This window comes from Geotrypetes seraphini, chromosome 14 (assembly GCF_902459505.1).
Source record: "Geotrypetes seraphini chromosome 14, aGeoSer1.1, whole genome shotgun sequence".
NCBI lineage: Eukaryota > Metazoa > Chordata > Amphibia > Gymnophiona > Dermophiidae > Geotrypetes > Geotrypetes seraphini.
Window position 1 is genome coordinate 62,425,529 of NC_047097.1, and position 19,760 is coordinate 62,445,288.

At 45.4% G+C, this 19,760-nt stretch overlaps 1 protein-coding gene across 14 annotated transcripts in view; it reads right to left on the minus strand.

Annotated features, from left to right (window-relative positions):
- The window catches only part of CD6 (CD6 molecule), a 70,803-nt gene that overhangs the window by 9,535 nt on the left and 41,508 nt on the right, over positions 1-19,760 (minus strand). For 8 of the 14 annotated variants that reach the window (XM_033919638.1, XM_033919639.1, XM_033919637.1 and 5 more), the window contains 5 exons: positions 15,141-15,215; positions 12,571-12,918; positions 10,961-11,269; positions 5,495-5,794; positions 3,078-3,158 (listed from right to left, as the gene is read on the minus strand). In XM_033919638.1, the coding sequence (XP_033775529.1) occupies positions 3,078-3,158; positions 5,495-5,794; positions 10,961-11,269; positions 12,571-12,918; positions 15,141-15,215 (1,113 nt within the window). Of the gene's footprint in view, positions 1-3,077; positions 3,159-5,494; positions 5,795-10,960; positions 11,270-12,570; positions 12,919-15,140; positions 15,216-16,121; positions 16,616-19,760 lie in introns of those variants that run through there. The other 6 variants (XM_033919636.1, XM_033919643.1, XM_033919632.1 and 3 more) reach the window with 5 other exon arrangements.

Below are 19,760 nucleotides of genomic sequence, written 5' to 3' on the forward strand. Positions count from 1 at the left end.
GCTATGGCAGCTCTGAGTTCCTGGCAGCTGGTGCGTGCAAACTCTGCCCACTTGCTCTGCTCGCTAATTTGGACTTTCTCCCTCTGCTGCGGCAGACGATTACAGCGGGAGCAGTAACTATAATCCTGCCCACACAGGTGCCAGCCACCACTGATTTCTGGCTCCAGCTCATGCCAAGCGGGCAGAGAGGGCTCCGTCAGGCATGGACAGGAAGAGCCAGCAGCCTGCTGTGAGGCAGGAGAGAGGGGTAAGCGGTTGGCACTTCCCCTTCTCTCCACGCTACTGATGGCCTTAACCTCCTCCATCTCCTCCCTGCATCCACTGTGCTTCCAGCCCTGCAGGAGTGGCTGAGAGAAGCAGCAGAAGTGAGAGGCGCGTGAGTTGGAGGAGAGAAAGTCTGTTATTGAGAAAGACATGGGGGAACATAAGAATAACCATACTGGGTCAGACCAATGGTCCATCAAGCCCAGTAGCCCGTTCTCACGGTGGCCAATCCAGGTCACTAGTACCTGGCCAAAGCCCAAAGAGTAGCAACATTGCAGCATCTCAAAGAATAGCAAGGTTCCGGAACCCCAATGAGAGCAACATTCCAGAGCTGAGATTGTGATGTCATAATGCCTCAGTCCACAGTGCCTCAGAGCCAACCTCATCAGTGATGTCACAATGGCTTAATGGTCCTATATTTGGTTCACATAGGAACATAAGAATAGCCATACTGGGTCAGACCAATGGTCCATCAAGCCCAGTAGCCCGTTCTCACGGTGGCCAATCCAGGTCACTAGTACCTGGCCAAAACCCAAGGAGTAGCAACATTCCAGCATCTCAAAGAATAGCAAGGTTCCGGAACCCCAATGAGAGCAACATTCCAGAGCTGAGATTGTGATGTCATAATGCCTCAGAGCCAACCTCATCAGTGATGTTACAATGGCTTAATGGTCCTATACTTGGCTCATGTAAGAACATAAGAATAGCTTTACTGGGTCAGACCAATGGTCCATCAAGCCCAGTAGCCCGTTCTCACAGTGGCCAATCTAGGTCCGTAGTACCTGGCCAAAACCCAAAGAGTAGCAACATTCCATGCTACCAATCAAGGGCAAGCAGTGGTTTCCCCCATGTCTTTCTCAAGAACAGACTATGGACTTTTCCTCCAGGAACTTGTCCAAATCTGCTGCCCTGGATCGGTAGCATGGAATGTTGCCACTCTTTGGATTTTGACCAGGTACTAGGGACCTGGTTTGGCCACCGTGAGAATAGGCTACTGGGCTTGACCCAGTAAGGCTAGTCTTATGTTCTTAACACTTTGCCCTTCCAAGATCCCTAAATCTATCCATGTGCCCAGTGCTCTCTCTCATCTTTTAAGGGTCCCAGTCTCCTATGATCTCTCACCAGTCTCTCATTCTTTCTCTTATCTGTCAGGATTCCCAACAACCCTACCCCCTACCATTCATCTGTCAGGGCTCCCAGTCTCACACTCTCTCTTACCCAGTGGTGTAGTATGGGGGGGTGGACCGCCCCAGGCACTGTCTTGGTGGGGGTACTGGCACCTCTCTGCCCCCACACTCCACACTGGCGCCCTCCCTTCCCCACCCTCCACGTACCTCTTTAAAAATCTTTGCCAGTGCAGGCGACTATCCTAGCCTGCTCCTCGCGCCGGCCTGGCTCCCTCCCGGAAGTGACAGAGGGAACGCCAGCGTGAGCAGCAAGCTGGAGAAGCTGCTGGTGCAAGTGAAGATTTAGAGATATGGGGGTGTTGGGGGGAGGGGGGAACATGGAAGGAGCGGGGGGAGGTGGAGAGGAGGTTGCCACCGCCCCCAGCTGCCTCTTACCCATCTCCCATTCTTTCTCTCACCTGTCAGGGGCCAGATTCTCAAAACTTACCGTGCCCTGTACAACAGTTGCTAAACTGATTCCAGCCAGTTTAGCATGCCAGTATTTTGCCGGCCAGTTATCAGAACGGATCGCCGTTGTCTTTTCCAAACGTCCTAGTAGTCTTCGACTCTACCATGCAATTGTAGCGCAACGAGGTCATTCATATTAGAATGGTAGCAAAATGGGCTCATTAATATTTAAAGGAGTACTCCGGGTGATTCCCCAGCGGCAGGAGGGAGTGGGCATCCTTCCTGCCGTCCTTCGATTTAAAGAGATGAGAGAGAGCACTGGGCAGGCACATGGATAGATTTAGGGATCTTGGAAGGGCAAAGTGTTGGAGCATTTTGACTCCGTTCCGTTTGATGTTAAAGCTCTTCAGCTGGAATCTCCCATTATCCCCTGTGTCAGGGGTAGGGAACTCCAGTCCTCGAGAGCCGTATTCCAGTCGGGTTTTCAGGATTTCCCCAATGAATATGCATTGAAAGCAGTGCATGCAAATAGATCTCATGCAGATTCATTGGAGAAATCCTGAAAATCCGACTGGAATACAGCTCTCAAGGACCCGAGTTCCCTACCCCTGCTCTGTGTGATAAAGTTGCGGAGGGTTTCAGGGGGGTCGGGGAACCCCGGTGGAGAGAGGGAGTGGACATCCCTCCTGGTGTCCTTAGATTTGAAGGTACGGGGGGGGTGGGGACTCCGGCGGCAGGAGTGAGTAAGCATCCCTCTTGCCAATTTTCTACAGGGTGGGGGGAGCAGGTTGTGGCAGATGAAGGGGGGGGGACATTTCCCTCTGCTTCTCTCCCTGCCAGCCAATCAGCTGAGCTGGCAGGGACTCGGGGAGACCTGCGGCTCAGTTGATCGTGGCAGGGAGAGCAGCTTTCACAGAAGGAGAGGAGCTATGCTTAGCGACTGCTCTTTTGAGCAAGCGCCTGGCACGGTTCCTCCCGCCCTTTGCTGGCAATTCTCCGCACAAATAGTGTGCATATAATTTGCATGCTATTATCCTGAGAATTGCCCCTAAAATAAAAATTGCCCCCACGATGGCTACTACATCGACTCACCGGATTTTACCAGTGAGTTTTGAGAATCCGGCCCTCGATCCTTTCACCTGTCTGACCTCCCAACCTCTCTCGCTCTCTCCCCTCATCTCAGCCTCCCATTTCTCTCTCTCATCTGTCAGCGTGCTCACATCTACCTTCTTCTCTCACCTGTTCTTCCATGGATGAATCTGGAAGTCATTTCTTCAGTTCTTTCCATCGTAACTGTCGTAGTTAACAAGCCCAAAGACCCTGGAGTACACCAGAGAGAAAAATTAGATTGTTTCACAGAAGACTTACAGAGACAGAGTAAAAAAACAAAAACCCAAAGACAGACACAGAGAACCGGGGAAAAGAGAGAAAACAGGGGAAGGAAGCACAAGACAGAAAAGCGAGATCATGAATAATAAGGGAGAGGAGATAAGAAAAACACAAAAATGCAAAACAATATATATATATATTTAGAAAGAGCGGTGTATATTGTGATTGAATATTTTATAGACCAAGGCACCTAAAATTCCAGTATCTGGTTGCAGCAAACATCTTGAGCCTGCACCCCTCAACCCCCACTCAGAGAATGACACGGAGACAAATTTGTCCCCGTTCCCACAGTTCCCGCAGGAACTTAATTTCCCTGTCCTGTTCCCGCGAGTTTGGTCGCCGTTCCCTGTCCCTGCCCCATTCCTGTAAACCGCAGAAGCCTCGGACACTTATGAAAGATGAGGGCGGAGCTTGAAGGAATGGGGCAGGGACAGGAAAATGTGTCCCCGTGTCATTCTCCACGCTTCATCATCCCCACCATGAGGGAGGCCAGGTGTTCTGCTCTGTTCAAAACACTTCTGTTTTCATTAAACTGTCCTCTGTCCTGCTTAGACAAGAGCATTTGTCCTGCCGTACAAAAGAGTGGAGTTTAAATCTGCCTTCTTGGGCTTTCATAGATAAATGGCAAGTTGTATTTTTTTTTATTGTGGTACCCTTCATCGAAGGGCCTGTGATTTAAACGACGGTTTAACTATTTATTTCGGCTGCTATTAACATTTGGAATAATTTGCCTTGGCAAATTAGAGTAGAATTTGGTTATATGAGTTACTGAAAAAAAACCCAATCTGAAAACAGTTTTATATGGGAAATCTTAACAAATGTTTTTTATTCTTGATATTTATACTCATTTTCTGGATTTTAGTTACTGGTAATTGTAAACTCCCATCATCTGTTTTCCTTATTGTAAATCACTTTGAGCTATCTTTTGGTATTAGTGCAATTAACAAACTGCATATTAGATTAGAATAAATTAGGCTGATATTCATATAAATATAATCCAAAAGGAAGGACCCCCTCCCCCCCGAACAAACTAGGTAAACCAAAGAAGGAGTGGGAAAGGGACTGAATACATCAGCCTAAAGGAATAAATACAATTTTATTATAAGCAAAAATATCTTAGAATCATATCATGTATGTAAAACCAAGCCTTATAAAAAAATCCAAGTCTTGTGAATTTTGTGGACCCAACACGGTCCGTGTTTCGGCTTCTGTGGAGAAGCCTTCCTCAGGGGGTCGGCCCAGTAGATGGCGCTCATTGAGAGACTCTTCAAATGACAAGGCTTAAAGGCTGGTAAAGCTGGATGATAGAGGGCGTCTAAACCACCAAAGACGGTGTGGAAACTTGCAAAGGTTTCGCTTTGATGCTGTGTGCAAGTTTCCACGGCATCTTTGGTGGTTCATAGAGTTAAATACATAATTTAAAAACAAAATCGGCATGACATACAAATCATCCTAAAAAATCATGTTAAAACATTGGTAAAACTAAAACCATAATAAGAATGATCGTGAACATTTCATCAGCTTTGCCGAAAAAGGCAACTATTAACTAGAAGAAAGCATCTTCAAATAGCTGTGTCTTGACTAATTTCCAGAACAGTTTCGGATTTGGCCCATGAGGGAGTTCCATTTTTTAACTCCTGCACAGCAAAAGGTCATTTTTGCCAGTCTCAACAAGCCTTGGGTTCACATTCGATTTCAGTAAAGCTGAATTTTCAGAACGTAAATATGGCATGAATAGACAGATTTAGGATTCTTGAGATCCTAGTGAAAGGAGGGGTATTAAACATATATATATAAGAGGTGCAGATGGTTTGAGGAACCATCACTCCCTCCCTTCTTCCTCCTTTCATTTCATCTTCACTTCTTGCCTTTCTTCCTCCATTCGGCTCCTTTCAAACTCTTCCCAACCCACAGCAGGCCTCTCCCCACCGACTCCCTCCCATTTCTCTCCTCCAGCCCCCAGGCTCTTCCTTTTACCACTCATAATCTCCATCTCTCCCTATCCTTTGATTTCTGTCTTTTGCCCTCTTAGGTGCTTCTCCATCTTTACCCTCGCACCCTGTCCCCTAGGTTCCTTTCTTTCTGGGGTTTTCCCAGTTTCATGGAGCATACTAGTATGAACTGAGCAATAGCAGGTCAAGACAGTGGATGCACAAATAACTTGCAGACATAAATTCTTCACTTTCACACGTTTCATGGGAAAGTGTTGTCACCTCTCTGGCCCTGTCTCATACAGAGTGAAAGAGCTCACCAGGGCAGTGCGTTACCTGTGCAGATCACTCCCACTGCGGCAGACTGGCCACACACATTCTCGTTGTTAAAGTAGCATCCGCAGTCCCAGGGCGAGGTTAAATTCTGCTTACACAGAAAGCTTATCCTGCCTGGGAGCTTGTGCTGGAACTTAAGCATCGATGCCGTGGCCCCACACCCTAGGAAGTTGCACAGTAAATCACTATCCTCTGGGAACCAGACCGAGTCACACACGGTAGCCCACGTGCCCTGGAAAAACACTTCTGCACGGCCAGCGCAGTGGTCTTGCCCGCCAGACAGCCGCAGTTCCCGGTGCTCTGTGGGGAGACGGAGACCCACAGTGAGTGAAGGTAGGGTACAGCATGGCCAAACCCTCCGATCAACCCCAGCCGCTGCTGACATTTCAGTGCATTGTGGGATTCGTAGTTCTGAAGCAGAAATTTCCGTGCATGCACTGAAGTATACAGCCTGACCTGATATGGAGCCTGGCCTTTAACGGAGGTGAGGAGTTTGAGATATATACTGAATATCTTGGTGAGAGTTTGGTGGCCTTTAATGGTGACATAGAAGAACAAGGAAAACCAGGGCTTGAATGCCACGGCCACCTGTGATCTTGGGCAAGACACTTGACCCTCTGTTACCTCAGGTATAAACTTTGTGGCAGTTCTTTAAGTGGGTACCTCTGTAAAGTGCTCCAATGTCATGCATTGACAGGCTTCTCTTCGATAAAGGCATCTGGGTGCCCAGATACTGTTATAAAATATTAATATAACCTGATTTTGGAGCACCTGCATAGCCCTGGCATACTGTGGGCAGCTAAATGTGGCAAGGACCCCTGTAACTTACAGTATTCTGTAAGCTATGCATGTAACTGAGAGCTCCGCCTATATCCTGCCTAGACTCCACCCTCATGTACGACCCCTTACAATTGAACACCATATTACTTACATGCACCCTTGTAGAATAGTGTTTACGGTGCTTATGCATTTAGGTACGGATTCTGTAACCGGTGCTGTTGTCGGCACGAGCCGTAAAAGCGGCTGCTGATTGCAGGTTAATCGCACAACAGCGACGCGTACAGAACTGAGCCTCTGGCAAAGGCGGGTGCCGGAAGTGTAGGCCAGGGTTTTTAAGGCCTACCTTTCCGGCGCCTACTTTTGACGCGAATCATGCCTGTGTAGGCGCTTTAGCCCCCCTAACGCCACTTCCGGCGTTAGTTGCGCCTACAGTAGTGTTGGGTAGCCTAAAGTGCCTCTGGAGGCGCGATTACGGCAACAATTTTTAGGCGCCTTGAAACTCAGTTAAAAACATTAAACATTAAAAACGTCTAAACAGTGTTTTTTTTTACCGAGCCTGGGCACCTACTGGCACCTAAAAAATCAGAGCCGGTTAGAGAATCCGGGCCTTAAGTACTAAGTTTGTCTGCACTTACACACAGAAACTTACCTTTCACAACTGTTGCCCTCTGCTGCCGTGCCTGGCCTTTGGTATTGAATATCTGGTTGTTTTTCAGCCAGCTAACGCATAGGTGGTGACGTCAATACTGAGCCCTTGGCCGCATATGCAAAACCGCTTAAAGACAGGACTGGTATTTATGTAGCCTGATTTAAGCAATTTATTTATGCGGTGAGGGGCTCAGTGTCAGCGCTTAACCTAACTCCGTCCCTGGAATGGCCACAAGTTAGTCGCTTTTGAATTTGGCACTAACTAGTCATCTTCGGCAAACACAACCAGTTAAGTGCCACTGAAAATGACTGGATTAGCTGCGAACGAGTGATTTCAATTTATAACATTTTTATTGAAGAAATCAGTGAATATACAATATTATAATACAATAAAATAGTCATTAAATTAAAATTCATCATATTAATTTCCATCAAATATCTTTCATTTCTTCAAAATATATTTCCAAAATACCCATTCCATCTCTCAATACCCTCCCCCTAATTCCTACCTCCCTTCCCTTTTCCTATTGACCTCTCCCCCCTATCCTCCCCCAAAATTTAGTTTATAACTTTTTTATTGAAAGAATCATATTAAACCCCCCCCAAACTCAATGAAAGTTGACAAAAATAAAGAACAATAAAAGTAAAGAACTGGAATTTTAGATAAATAATCGTAGCTTCAATGTAAATCATTAAGAATTAAACTTCTTGCCTTAGTTGAAAGATTCTGAATATACGGATCCCAAATTTCCATACACATACGAATTTTCCTAGCCGAACGCCTAACTTCCCAAGTCTCAAATAACAATAGACGATGAAATTGATTCCTCCAATGCCAAAAACTAGGAGCTTCTTTTGATGACCAAAATTGCATAATACATTTATGTCCTATTATACACGCCTTTTGAAATAAGAGACACTTCTTTTTACCAAAAACCCCACAAGCCGCAGCTTTTCCAAAAATTACTCCCCTTGATGAATCTACAACAGAACAACCCCATAATGAGCCTAAAAATAACAGGATGGCAGACCAGAATGACCTAATTAAAGGGCATGACCAAAAAGCATGAACTAAAGTACCAGGATCCTTATCACACTTAATACAAATTGGGGTATTAATCAAACCGGCATGAAAAGCTTGAATTTGTGAAAAATAAGCTCTTTGTAAGACTCGAAATGAACATTCCCTCCAAATAGAACCCATAATAACTTTTGGAATTCTATTAATAGCTTGTGTAAAATCCATAAGTGAAATTTGACTTCCCAATTCCTCACTCCAATTCTGTAAAAATTTTTCATATGTACGATTTATGTAATAAGGAAACAGAAATAGGTATATCTTCACATTGATTAAAAAATGAAATAATTTTTTCATGTACTCCAATTGAAAAATCCATTCTCTTTAATTTGTTTAAATAATTTACCAATTGCATATATGCAACTAAAGATCCAGGACCCCTTCCTACAATGGAAGAAAGATCAGGAAAACTCCTCATCTTACCATTCTCATCCAAAACATGTGCTAAATAAGAAATAGCTTTAAATCCCCAATTTCTAAAAACCCTAGACATCATTCTAGGTTGAAAATCTCCATTGCCCTGAATAGGTAACATGTCTGTAATATGAGGATTGTAACTCCATAATTTAACTAAATTACCCCAAACTGATCTCATCAGAGATAAAATAGAATTACCTCTTAAATTACTCGTCAATTTAGAATGATGTACTTGAAGAAGAAATAATAAATGATAAGATTATGCGAACGAGTGATTTAACCGGTCGGTGGACACTATTGGCCGGCTGGTGTACATGAATGCAACTCGCCTTGAGTTACTGAAAAGGATGTGAACCAAATCCAAATTAATAAATATAGCAGTTCAAACCAAAGGTCCAGCTGGGTCCCAGCTATTCTCAGTCATTTCTTCTTGGAAGCGCTTCATCGTGCCCTCTTTCCTAGGGTTACTATATGGCTCCAGTAAAAGGAGGACGGATTGAGCCATCCGGGTTTTACTTCCATTCCTTTCAATGGAAGTAAAACCCAGGTGTCTTATGTTCAAACATTTATAAACCTGTGGGTTAAAACCACGGGCTTGCAGTGCGGGGAAGGGCAGGAGAGATCCGAGGACGAGCAGGGCGGCCATTCAGGAGAAACCAGGGTGGCGATTCGGGGCAGAGCAGGCAGGAGAGATTGGGGAAGAGCAGGGCGGCGATTCAGGGCAGAGCAGGCAGGAGAGATCGGGGCATGCAGAGAGCAGGGCTTCAGTGGAGCTGGAGAGTCGGAAAGACGTCTGCGACTGGTCCCCAGCAGTCGCTTCTTGGGTTGATCGGCCAGCCCGGTCGGTTTTAAAAATTTCATTGGTGAATGGCGTCCCTGTCTACTTTGCATGCGTTTCTCCTCATTTGCATGCACAGATTGGAAGCAGATCGCAGGGAGGTTAGTGAATCGGGCCGGAGGGAAATCTGGTCGCAAAGGGGTCGCAAACCCATCGGTACTCCACTCTGCTGGGCCCGCACATGAAAATGTCGCAGCCCACAACTCCTTTCTAGATGGCATAACCAAACCACCGTTACCAGCAGAATGTAACTTTAGGAGTAAAGTCCGACATGCGATTACCGCTGACGGGTATCGCGGTAATAATTTCCATATTGCTACATAGGTTAGCGACAGCAATTTGTACCTCATGATACACGATCGCACTTTGCTGCCGATATGTCAAGAAAGGTTGCAAAAAATTTCTCACCCTGATCGAAACTGCGTCTAACTTCATCCAGCGATGTCGCTGGCGGAGCCTCCGTACTATGAGTCAATATGACAAGCGGTGTTCAAATCTAGGCTAAAAGCCCACTTTTTCACTCCTTACGTAACAATGTGCATAGTGGTCGGAGATTAACATTAAAGAGCTGACCCCTGTGGAGCACCACTTTTGACAACTCGTCGTGCTGAACATCTACCATCTACCTTGACCTCCTGCGTATGGACATGTAGAAATGACCTAAACCAGGGATCTCAAAGTCCCTCCTTAAGGGCCGTAATCCAGTCGGGTTTTCAGGATTTCCCCAATGAATATGCATTGAAAGCAGCGCATGCACATAGATCTCATGCATATTCATTGGGGAAATCCCGAAAACCCGACTGGATTGCGGCCCTCGAGGACCGACATTGGACACCCCTGCTCTAAGGGATCCCACACGGGCATCCCATTTGCTCTTAAATTCTTGCACGCTGTTTGCCTCGATCACCTGCACCGGGAGCTCGTTCCAAGGATCGACCACTCTCTCGGTGAAGAAATATTTCCTGGTGTCGCCATGAAATTTCCCGCCCCTGAGTTTCAGCGGATGCCCTCTTGTGGCTGAGAGTCCTTTGAGAAAGAGAATTTCTTCTTCCATCTCGATACGGCCGGTAATATACTTAAACGTCTCGATCATGTCTTCTCTCTCCTTATGTTCCTCGAGTGAGTACAGCCGCAAATTTTTCAGCCTTTCCTCGTACGATAGATCCTTGAGCCCTGAGACCATCCTGGTGGCCATCCGTTGCACCGACTCTACTCTCAGCACATCTTTTCGGTCATATGGAAACATAGTACAAAGATTCAAAAATATCACTCCAAAACAAAAGTACCACACAAGCCAAGAAAGCTAGCTTACTACTTAAGCGAAAGAAAAGTCTCAGACAAACGGAGAGGTGGACCCACATTCTTCCACCCAAGCATCATAGGCAAAAAACTTTCGCACAAGTTTAAAGTTAGCAGGTGGGAGTAAAAAAATAGCCGAGAATGATTAATTGTAAAAACCACTGAACACAAACAGGTCAGGCCGACGATCGTTTCGTAGCCGGTAACCACCGCTTCAGGGCCTTAGCGCCAAATCCAGGCTATCAGTACGCAGTTCCTAACTGCTGCTTTCAACCATCTTTAGGTTCGACTTTGTTTTTCATGTCTATGCAAAATATGTACCTTGGAATTGTAGGTGCCCAAGTCATGGATGCTTTAAAATGCAAACGAAGCTGATTTTAGATTGAAGGGTAAAACAACGACTGACCTGAACACATTACACCCGCATCTTCCTTGTGCCCGCAGTCGTGTTGCTCCTCAGCAGGGCAGTCCCAGATATAAGATTCATTCCCAGTGCAATTCACCTCGTCCAGATAGATGGGGCCTGCTCCTTTCCCGAAAGAGGAGGCCCCCGGGGCACTGAGTGCCGAGCCACACCCCAACTGCCGGCACACAATATCAGCATCCTGCAGATCCCAGGAGTCGTCACAAATTGTTCCCCAGTTCCCGTATTTTTCAAATTCCACTCGACCTGCGCAGCGGCTGCCGCCGCCCGCCAAGCGCAACTCCCGGTGCTCTGGAACAAAAGGAGAAATTGCGAGAAAAGAAAGAGACAGACAGGTAGAGAGAGAGATGAGCACCAATAATTGCTAGTTGGCGCTAATTAGCTTAGTTTATTTGCTTATAATCCGCTTTTTCCAAACATACATAAAACATAACAAGGTATCACAGGACCAAAAAATTATAATACAATCATGAAACATAAAATACTCATAATTATTTCTTCTCAGCCAAAACAAAGTTACAGTTCCATTTCTTCTCTCTCACTACAATGCCATTTTCAATCCAGATCCTTCATATTTTGAAATAAATACCGTTTTAGTAATTTTTTAAACGTCCTTAAGCTGTTTTGCTTTCTAATATGACATGGAATTCTATTAGCATGTTCAATTAAATTGCGTGCACAATTTTCAATGTTTTTTTTTTTTTTTTTTTATAGAATTCAGGGGTTTATGCGCAGAACCACAAGGGCAGGTGCATGCCGGCACTTTCGTTTCCTTCCGAAATGTGCAGCGTGGAGCTGCCCTCGTTGCAGAACTGTTGCGTGGACGTATCCAGCGGGCCGATCGGTGCGCAGCTTCTGCATGTTTTGAGTTTGCATCTCAGCCATAGCGCATTGCCGTGGAAGAGTTTCTGGCTAATCTTGCGGTAGAAGCCACGAGGCTCAGCCGCTGGCACACGGTTTTACCACGCGCCTTTCTGCACCGATCCCTAGCTACCTAGCGCTTAGAGCTGTGGGCTGGGAATTAGGATTCAAATCTCTCCCACCAGTCTTCCTAACGATTGGGCAAGTCATTTCACCCTCTGTCTCAGGTACAAAGGGGTCAATGTTCAGGCTACGGAAGGCAGCCCGGCTAACTCCTGAGGTCAGCAGTGGACCCGGATATTCAATGCCAACCACCAGCATTGGATTTCCAGGTTAAATGTAGTTGCCAAAGACTTTGCCAGCCAAGCTGATATTCATCCGCCTGCCGGCTAAGACACAGCAGCCAAAGATGGACCTGCTTTTTATTTGGGTCAATCTGGCTGCTAGACACCAATTTTGACAACTCATCGTCCTGAACATCCACCATCTACCTTGACCTCCTGCGTACGGCCATTTAGAAATGACCTAAACCATTCTAACCACAACTGTTAAGTAATGTACGGGGGAGGATGAATTTTAAGCAAATGCTGAAAACTCAATTTTTTGCTAATGCCTTCTTATGCTAAGATGTATTTTAGTTGATAATCACCTTCTAGAATTTTCTTTTTTTTTTTCCTGACATCGAAATATCAGTGAATATTGGCAGCGACCGGCCATGTTGTCTTCCTTACCTGTGCAGCTGATGATGGCAGCTTTTCCACTGGGACAGGACTCGGAGCTCAGGCGTGCTAAACTGCAGTTTTCCAGACCTTCCTCAGATCCAGGACAGTGCACGCTCAGGAAGAAGGCAGAAGTGCGGTTGGTCACGACTCTGGGACTCTCTGGGCAGGGAGTTCCTTTGCCATGCAAGGTGGCATTGGAGCTCCTGGCGGTTCCACACTGCAGCTCCTTGCAGATGAGGCTGGCTATCATGAGCTCTGCAAATTCGCTGCAGAGGGCCAGCCATTCCCTCTGGTGGCGAAGCTGCACAGTCCCACCACAGCGACTGGTCCCATTCACCAGACGCACCAGAGGCTGTGCTGGGAAGATAAAGCACAAAGAGTTATTCTAGAGAGACATGAAAAGAGAGGGCGAGTGGAGAGAGAGAATGAAACAGGGAATGGGAGACTGAGTGACAGACATACAGGACGCTGGCATTGTGAAGAAGGAGAAGCTCTTGATTCTAATTTGATATCCTATGTACATCTTGCTATTGCTATCGTATCTCCCCTCTCCTACCTTTCTTCCAAAGTATACATATTAGGATCTCTAAGTTTGGCTAGTGAAATCAGTTAGCTTAGCAGAGTTTAAAAACGGTTTTGATAATTTCTTAAAAGAAAAGTCCGTAGGCCATTATCGAGGTGGCTTGGGGAAATCCACTGCTTATTCCTAGGATAAGCAGCATAAAATCTGTTTCACTACTTGAGATCTAGCTGGTTCATAGACAAAGGCGCGCGACGACAAAGGCGCGCCAACAACCCAGCGCAGACAACTGAGCGCAAGGCGGAAGCGCGCCGAAGAAAAACAGTATAAGGGGCTCCGACGGGGGGTGTTGGTGGGGAACCCCCCCCCCCCACTTTACTTAATAGAGATCGCGCCGGCGTTGTGGGGGGTTTGGAGGGTTGTAACCCCCCTCATTTACTGGAAACTTAACTTTTTCCCTCTTTTTTAGGGAAAAAGTGAAGTTTTCAGTATAATGTGGGGGTTAAAACCCCCCAAACCTCCCACAACGCCGGCGCGATCTCTGTTAAGTAAAGTGGGGGTCCACCCCCACGCCCCCCATCGGAGCCCCTTAAAATACTGTTTTTCTTCGGCGCGCTTCCGCCTTGTGCTCAGTTGTCTGCGCTGGGTTGTCGGCGCGCCTTTGTTGTCACGCACTTTTGACCTGTCACCGATCTAGCTAGGTACTTGGGACCTGGGTTGTCACTGTTAGAAACAGGATACTGGCCTTGATGGACCTTTGGTCTGTCCCAGTATAGCAATTCTTATGTTCTTATATTCATATCTATATATATATATATATATATATATATATATGCAAACAGCACATGCTAACACAAAAACAATTTTTAAAAAACACACACACACAATTTGCTGATATTTTTTTCATTTTGTTAGAAATGACAGGAAAGGAAACAGCCGTTGCACAGCATTTTTCAACTTCGATTTCACAGCCCCATTCGTTTCAGCCACGTCTTTGTCACTCTCCTGCTCACAATCTCTCTGATCTCTGAGACAGACAGATATGAAGAGGCAGGGAAAGAGCTTGAAGGTCTTTGGCATTTCAAAACAATAGTACAAAAGGCTTTAGCTGAATAGAAATATTTACACCCTATCAACTTTATGCAGGTGTAAGAAGATTTCAAGATTCCACCCACACATCTTCCTGTCTGTTGCTATCAAAATGTCACCAAGATAAGGCTGACCTAAAAAGCAAGAACCGTGTGTATCCCCTTAAGAATTCCCACAGACTTACAGCATGATGTAAAGGGTGCTGTTCTTGGGGTGGTGCAGTCCTACAAAACAGGACACATTTTGTTCCCCAATGCCCAGCATGTTATTAGGGGGCACTATGTTCCTGGAGGCATTCTCCTCTATAAGCAGGACATGCCCCCATCTCCCAGCATGGTATTAGAGGAACTATGCTCCTGGATGCATTTTCCTCTATAAGCGGGACATGCCCCATCTCCCAGCATGGCATTAGAGAGAACTGTGCTCCTGGAGGCATTGTCCTCTATAAGCAGGACATGCCCCATCTCCCAGCATGGCATTAGAGAGAACTGTGCTCCTGGAGGCATTGTCCTCTATAACCAGGACATGCTCCATCTCCCAGCATGGTATTAGAGAGAACTATGCTCCTTGAGGCATTGTCCTCTATAAGCAGGACATGCTCCATCTCCCAGCATGGTATTAGAGAGAACTGTGCTCCTGGAGGCATTGTCCTCTATAAACAGAACATGCCTCATCTCCCAGCATGGCATTAGAGAGAACTGTGCTCCTGGAGGCATTGTCCTCTATAACCAGGACATGCTCCATCTCCCAGCATGGTATTAGAGAGAACTATGGTCCTGGAGGCATTGTCCTCTGTAAGCAGGATATGCTCCATCTCCCAGCATGGTATTAGATAGAACTGGGCTCCTGGAGGCATTCTCCTCTATAGCCAGGACATGCTCAGTTTCCCAGCAGAACAGCCCTGATCACTTAAGCATACTCCCACTACAGCCCTTTTCTCTTGCTGTCCCAAGGCACAGGGTTGCATTACCTGGCTGTTCAAGTTGCTCTGTGCTCTCAAAAGGATCCTGCTTATCCATGAGTGACTCAGTGGGCTCTGGCCAGCCTAAAAGATAATAACACAAAACAGTCCGGAAGAACTCATAAGCCTCTTCTCAATTGAATATTGCATATGTTGTCCAACAAACCAGTGCAAAACAGATTACAGTACAATCACACTTTCTTTGGTCCAGGTGAGCTATTAATAAAAACCAATAAGCAATAATAAACAGTCAACGCAAAAATAAAAGCTTAAACAAAATCTACAGGATTGCACATAAAAGATCTTCCATACTGCTATAAATTTACTTTATCCCTCCCCCCCTTTTACTAAGCTGCGGTAGAGGTGTGCCGCAAGACAATGGGGAGGAGGAGAGGCACCAGCCGACTGCCTACAGGACGCGCCTCTTGCGGTGACAGGCACGTCCTGTAGGCAGTCAGCCGGCATCAGCGCCTCTCTGTCTCGCCATGCCTCTTCCCTTCCAGCACCTCCCACAAGTGGCTCAGGGCCCTGTCCGGAGGGCCTTTGCGCGGATGTCGACGTGATGACACCACCCATACACATGATGTCATCGCTTTGACGTCCACGCACTTCTGGATGCCCTCGAGCCATAGCCACCATACTTAGTGTGCTGCGGCTTTGCAAAGTTTGCAAGACACTGTCCTAGGCAGATTCCAATATACATACAAAACCTAAAAATACATATGCAGTTTTTTAAAAAATTGGTCTCAGTTAGGGCGCTGGTCTTTGACCAAAAGGGCCGTCGCGTGAGCGGACTGCTGGGCATGATGGAATACTGGTCTGACCCAGCAGCGGCATCTCTTATGTTCTTATGTTATGTTCTTATGTCCCCCCTGCTTGCATAGCCTCGAGTTTCCCGGCAAACTATTCCTTAGAGGAGGACCAGCCGCCAAAAAAGCCATCCTTCTTGTCTCTGTCAATGGCTGCGGGCCCTGCTGTCTCCAACTGTACCTCAGTTTCGGATCGTAATGACCTTCTCGGCTGATAACGCAGATCTACCAAATTCCATTTCTTGTGGCAATCTTTCGTACGCCAATTGATGAATAAGTAGCAGATGGTTTTCTTATTCTTTGTGACTCTGCGCAGCGCTGCGTCCATCTGGTAGCGCTGTAGAAATAATTAATAGGAGTAGCAGCAGTACCTTATACTCAATCTGATAAGATACTGGCAGCTAATGAAGCTGTTTCAAGACAGGGCAGGGGGAGGGGGGTCGTATGCATCCATCCAGCACATCCCGTCAAAAGCCATGCCATGATTCCGGTCCCCGCCATTCCCAAGAACAAGGCATTGCAATAGTCGAATTTCACTAATATCGTGGACTGCAACACCTGCCTAGAATCATGGGCTGACAACATTGGCTTTGACGGACTTAACAGCCGGAGCTGGAAAAAAATGCAGATTGAACCACTGCTGAAACTTGCTCCTGCATAGGAAGTCCATGGTCCTACCCCCAACACTCACTTGCAGTGCCACAGACCATACCACTCCGTTCCTTGATCCAAAGTCATTCATTCAATTTTCTATACTGTTCTCCTGAGGGAGCTCAAAGAGTTTACATTAATTTATTCAGGCATTTTCCCCTGTCTGTCCTGGTGGGCTCACAATCTGTTTAATGTACCTGGGGCAATGGGGGGGGGAGGGGGGAGATTAAGTGACTTGCCCAGGGTCACAAGCAGCAGCGTGGGTTTGAACCCATAACCTCAGGGTGCTGAGGCTTTAACCACACTCTCCCCATTAGAGCTAGCAGTACAAGTTCAGGACCACTGAAAAACCTTTCAAAAGCCAGACTGAGCCGTGTCAAGAAGATTCCAAATGAGCTTTCCGTTGGCTCATCTTGCGCTAAACTAGCCAAGAAGGTCAGATTAGCCACTGGACAATAAGTTTCACAAATAGACTGGCCTAATGGTGCCATTTTCAACACTTGTTTAAGGTGCACTAAATAATCAGTCTTTATCCAGGCAGTAATTAATGCAATGAATCGGTCAAGAGAAAGCAGGATTAGGGGATGTGAATAGGAGATCAAGAATACAACATAACAGACTGAAGCCATCAAGCCCAGAATCCTGTTTCCAGCCGTGGCCAATCTTCCAAGTACCTGACAAAAGCCCAAAGTGTAAGACAGATTTTATGCTGCCTATCCTAGAAATAACTGCTACCGCTACTACTAATCATTTCTAAAGCGTTGCCAGACATACGTAGCGCTGTACATCAAAACGCAGAAGAGACAGTCCCCGCTCCAAAGCGCTTACAATCTAGTCAAAACAGACAAACTGGACAAGAAGGTGCATTAGTTCTCCTGTGCTGAGGAAACCATATGCAGCTCTGTTATGATGTCATCAAGAATTACCCAGATGCATTGTGATGTCACTGGGCATTCAGACAGCTTCTACTACTGCTAATCTTTTCTATTGCACTTCTAGACATGCGCAGCGCTGCACATCAAAACACAGAAGAGACAGTCCCTGCTCCAAAGATACTGCTACTAGTTCTGATTTCAACAGCCCTAAGAGCATGTACACACACCTAAGAGACGGACCTTGTTTACAGAGATAACAAACTGTTGTTTGATTTTAAAAGTGTATTCTCTTCTTTGTGTCTGTTAAGATTTGTCTCTTCTCGTCATAAAGGATAGTTTACTTTTGGATTTTCCTTCTGTGGAAGGTTTAAGATGTAGAAACTTTCATGACAATTCTTATATTTTTTGTTTTGTTTTATCAATTAGCAAAGATATGAAATTCCTTGCCTCAGTAAATTTATTTATTTCTTTAAAAAAAATTTTTATATCAAAACGGTTTGCAAAACGATTACATCCATAAAATGTTAAAACAAATCAGGACAAGTAGAAACAGACGGAATTAATTCTTATAACAATTTTCTGAATTTGTCCAACAAGGGTATTCCACAATTTTACTCCTGCACACGAGAAGGTCATTGCATTGGTTCCTGCATATTTTGGATTGACATTTGTTTTCAACAATGCAGAATTTTCCGAACGCAATGATCTTATCGGTTGATAACCAGACAGCTTGCTCTTCAAGAATTCTGGGATTGTGCCATATAATTGCTTTGTATTGGAGTCTAAATACAACTGGCAACCAGTGCAGTTGTCGAAGATAAGGAGTAATGTGCTCATATCTTGGCGTTCCTGTTATCAACCTAGCCGTGGCATTCTGTACCACCTGCAATGCCCTGCACCTAGTTTTGGTTATTACCAGGTACAGGACATTGCAGTAGTCCAGCCACGATAAGGTCATTGCCTGTACAATGGCACATACAAATGGGCAAATATAAATGGGCAAAACTTAGACATTGAGAGATTGCAAATAAGTGCTTAATGGAGACCAAGATAGGGTTGTGGATTTTACCTCTACATTTTGATAATTCGATTTCAAATTTATGATGTTGTAAACTGAGTTCCACCAGTGTTGGACATGAAGTGAGTTTGAAGATTTCCAATTGGAAAGAATCGATTTCTGTGCAATTGTCAATAATATATCAAAAAGTTTATTTTATCAGAGTCCAGAATATTAATACGTGGAGAATGAGATTTAAACATCACAATAGAAAAAGATAAATTGCAATCAATCTGAAAATTTTTTTTCATGATATTCCATATTTCTAACCAGAAGGAATGCACTGAGGAACATTCAAACATCATGTGTATTAATGAACCAGGTTGAGACTCACAATTCCAACAAAGATTCATAGTAGAGAATGACACGGTGACAAAATTCATCACCGTTCCCGTCCCCGTGGATAACCACGGGAAACCATCGTCATGTCATTCTTTAAGGAGAGAGGGAAGAATCAGAATATGAATGGCCACAACCACTGACCCGCAAGCTTTGCTTTGAAGAATGCTGGTGTAGAAGGACTGAGGTTGAAACAGACACTACAGAATGACAGTCTCTGGTATCCAGAGCAGATATTGTGATGTCATAATGCCTCATTCCACCAGTGCCTAAGAGCCAATCACATCAGTGATGTCACAATGGCTTCATTATCCTTGGCTCACATAAGAATCAGAGTATGAATGGCCACAACCACTGACCCGCAAGCTTTGCTTTGAAGAATGCTGGTGTAGAAGGACCAAGGTTGAAATAGACACTAAAAAATGACATGGGATTATTTCCCGCAGTTATCCGCGGGGATGGGAACGATGATGAATTTTGTCACCGTGTCATTCTCTAGTTCGTAGGTAGAAGGCCAGCAGATTTAAGTCTATGGAGTGTCCATAGGGCTTTGTGATATAGAAAATACATAGATTGAAGTGTAATAGCACAAGATTCAATGAACTTCTTATTTGCAATTTCACAAACAACTGAAGACTTATTTCTTTCATAATAGTTAGTTAGGTGCCATCGACTCGTGTTGATGTCCTAGCGACTTGATGGAATATGGATCTAAAAAGAGATCAGTTTTGTGTTAGTCTGATAAAGTCCTCCAGCATCATCCCCATGGTGGTTTTCAACATGTCCAGCCATCTGATTTGCAGGTCACTCTCTTCAGCTGGTTCCTTCGATCTTTCAAAACATTGTATAGATCCATGGTGAGACCCCATCTGGAGTATTGTGTACAATTTTGGAGGCC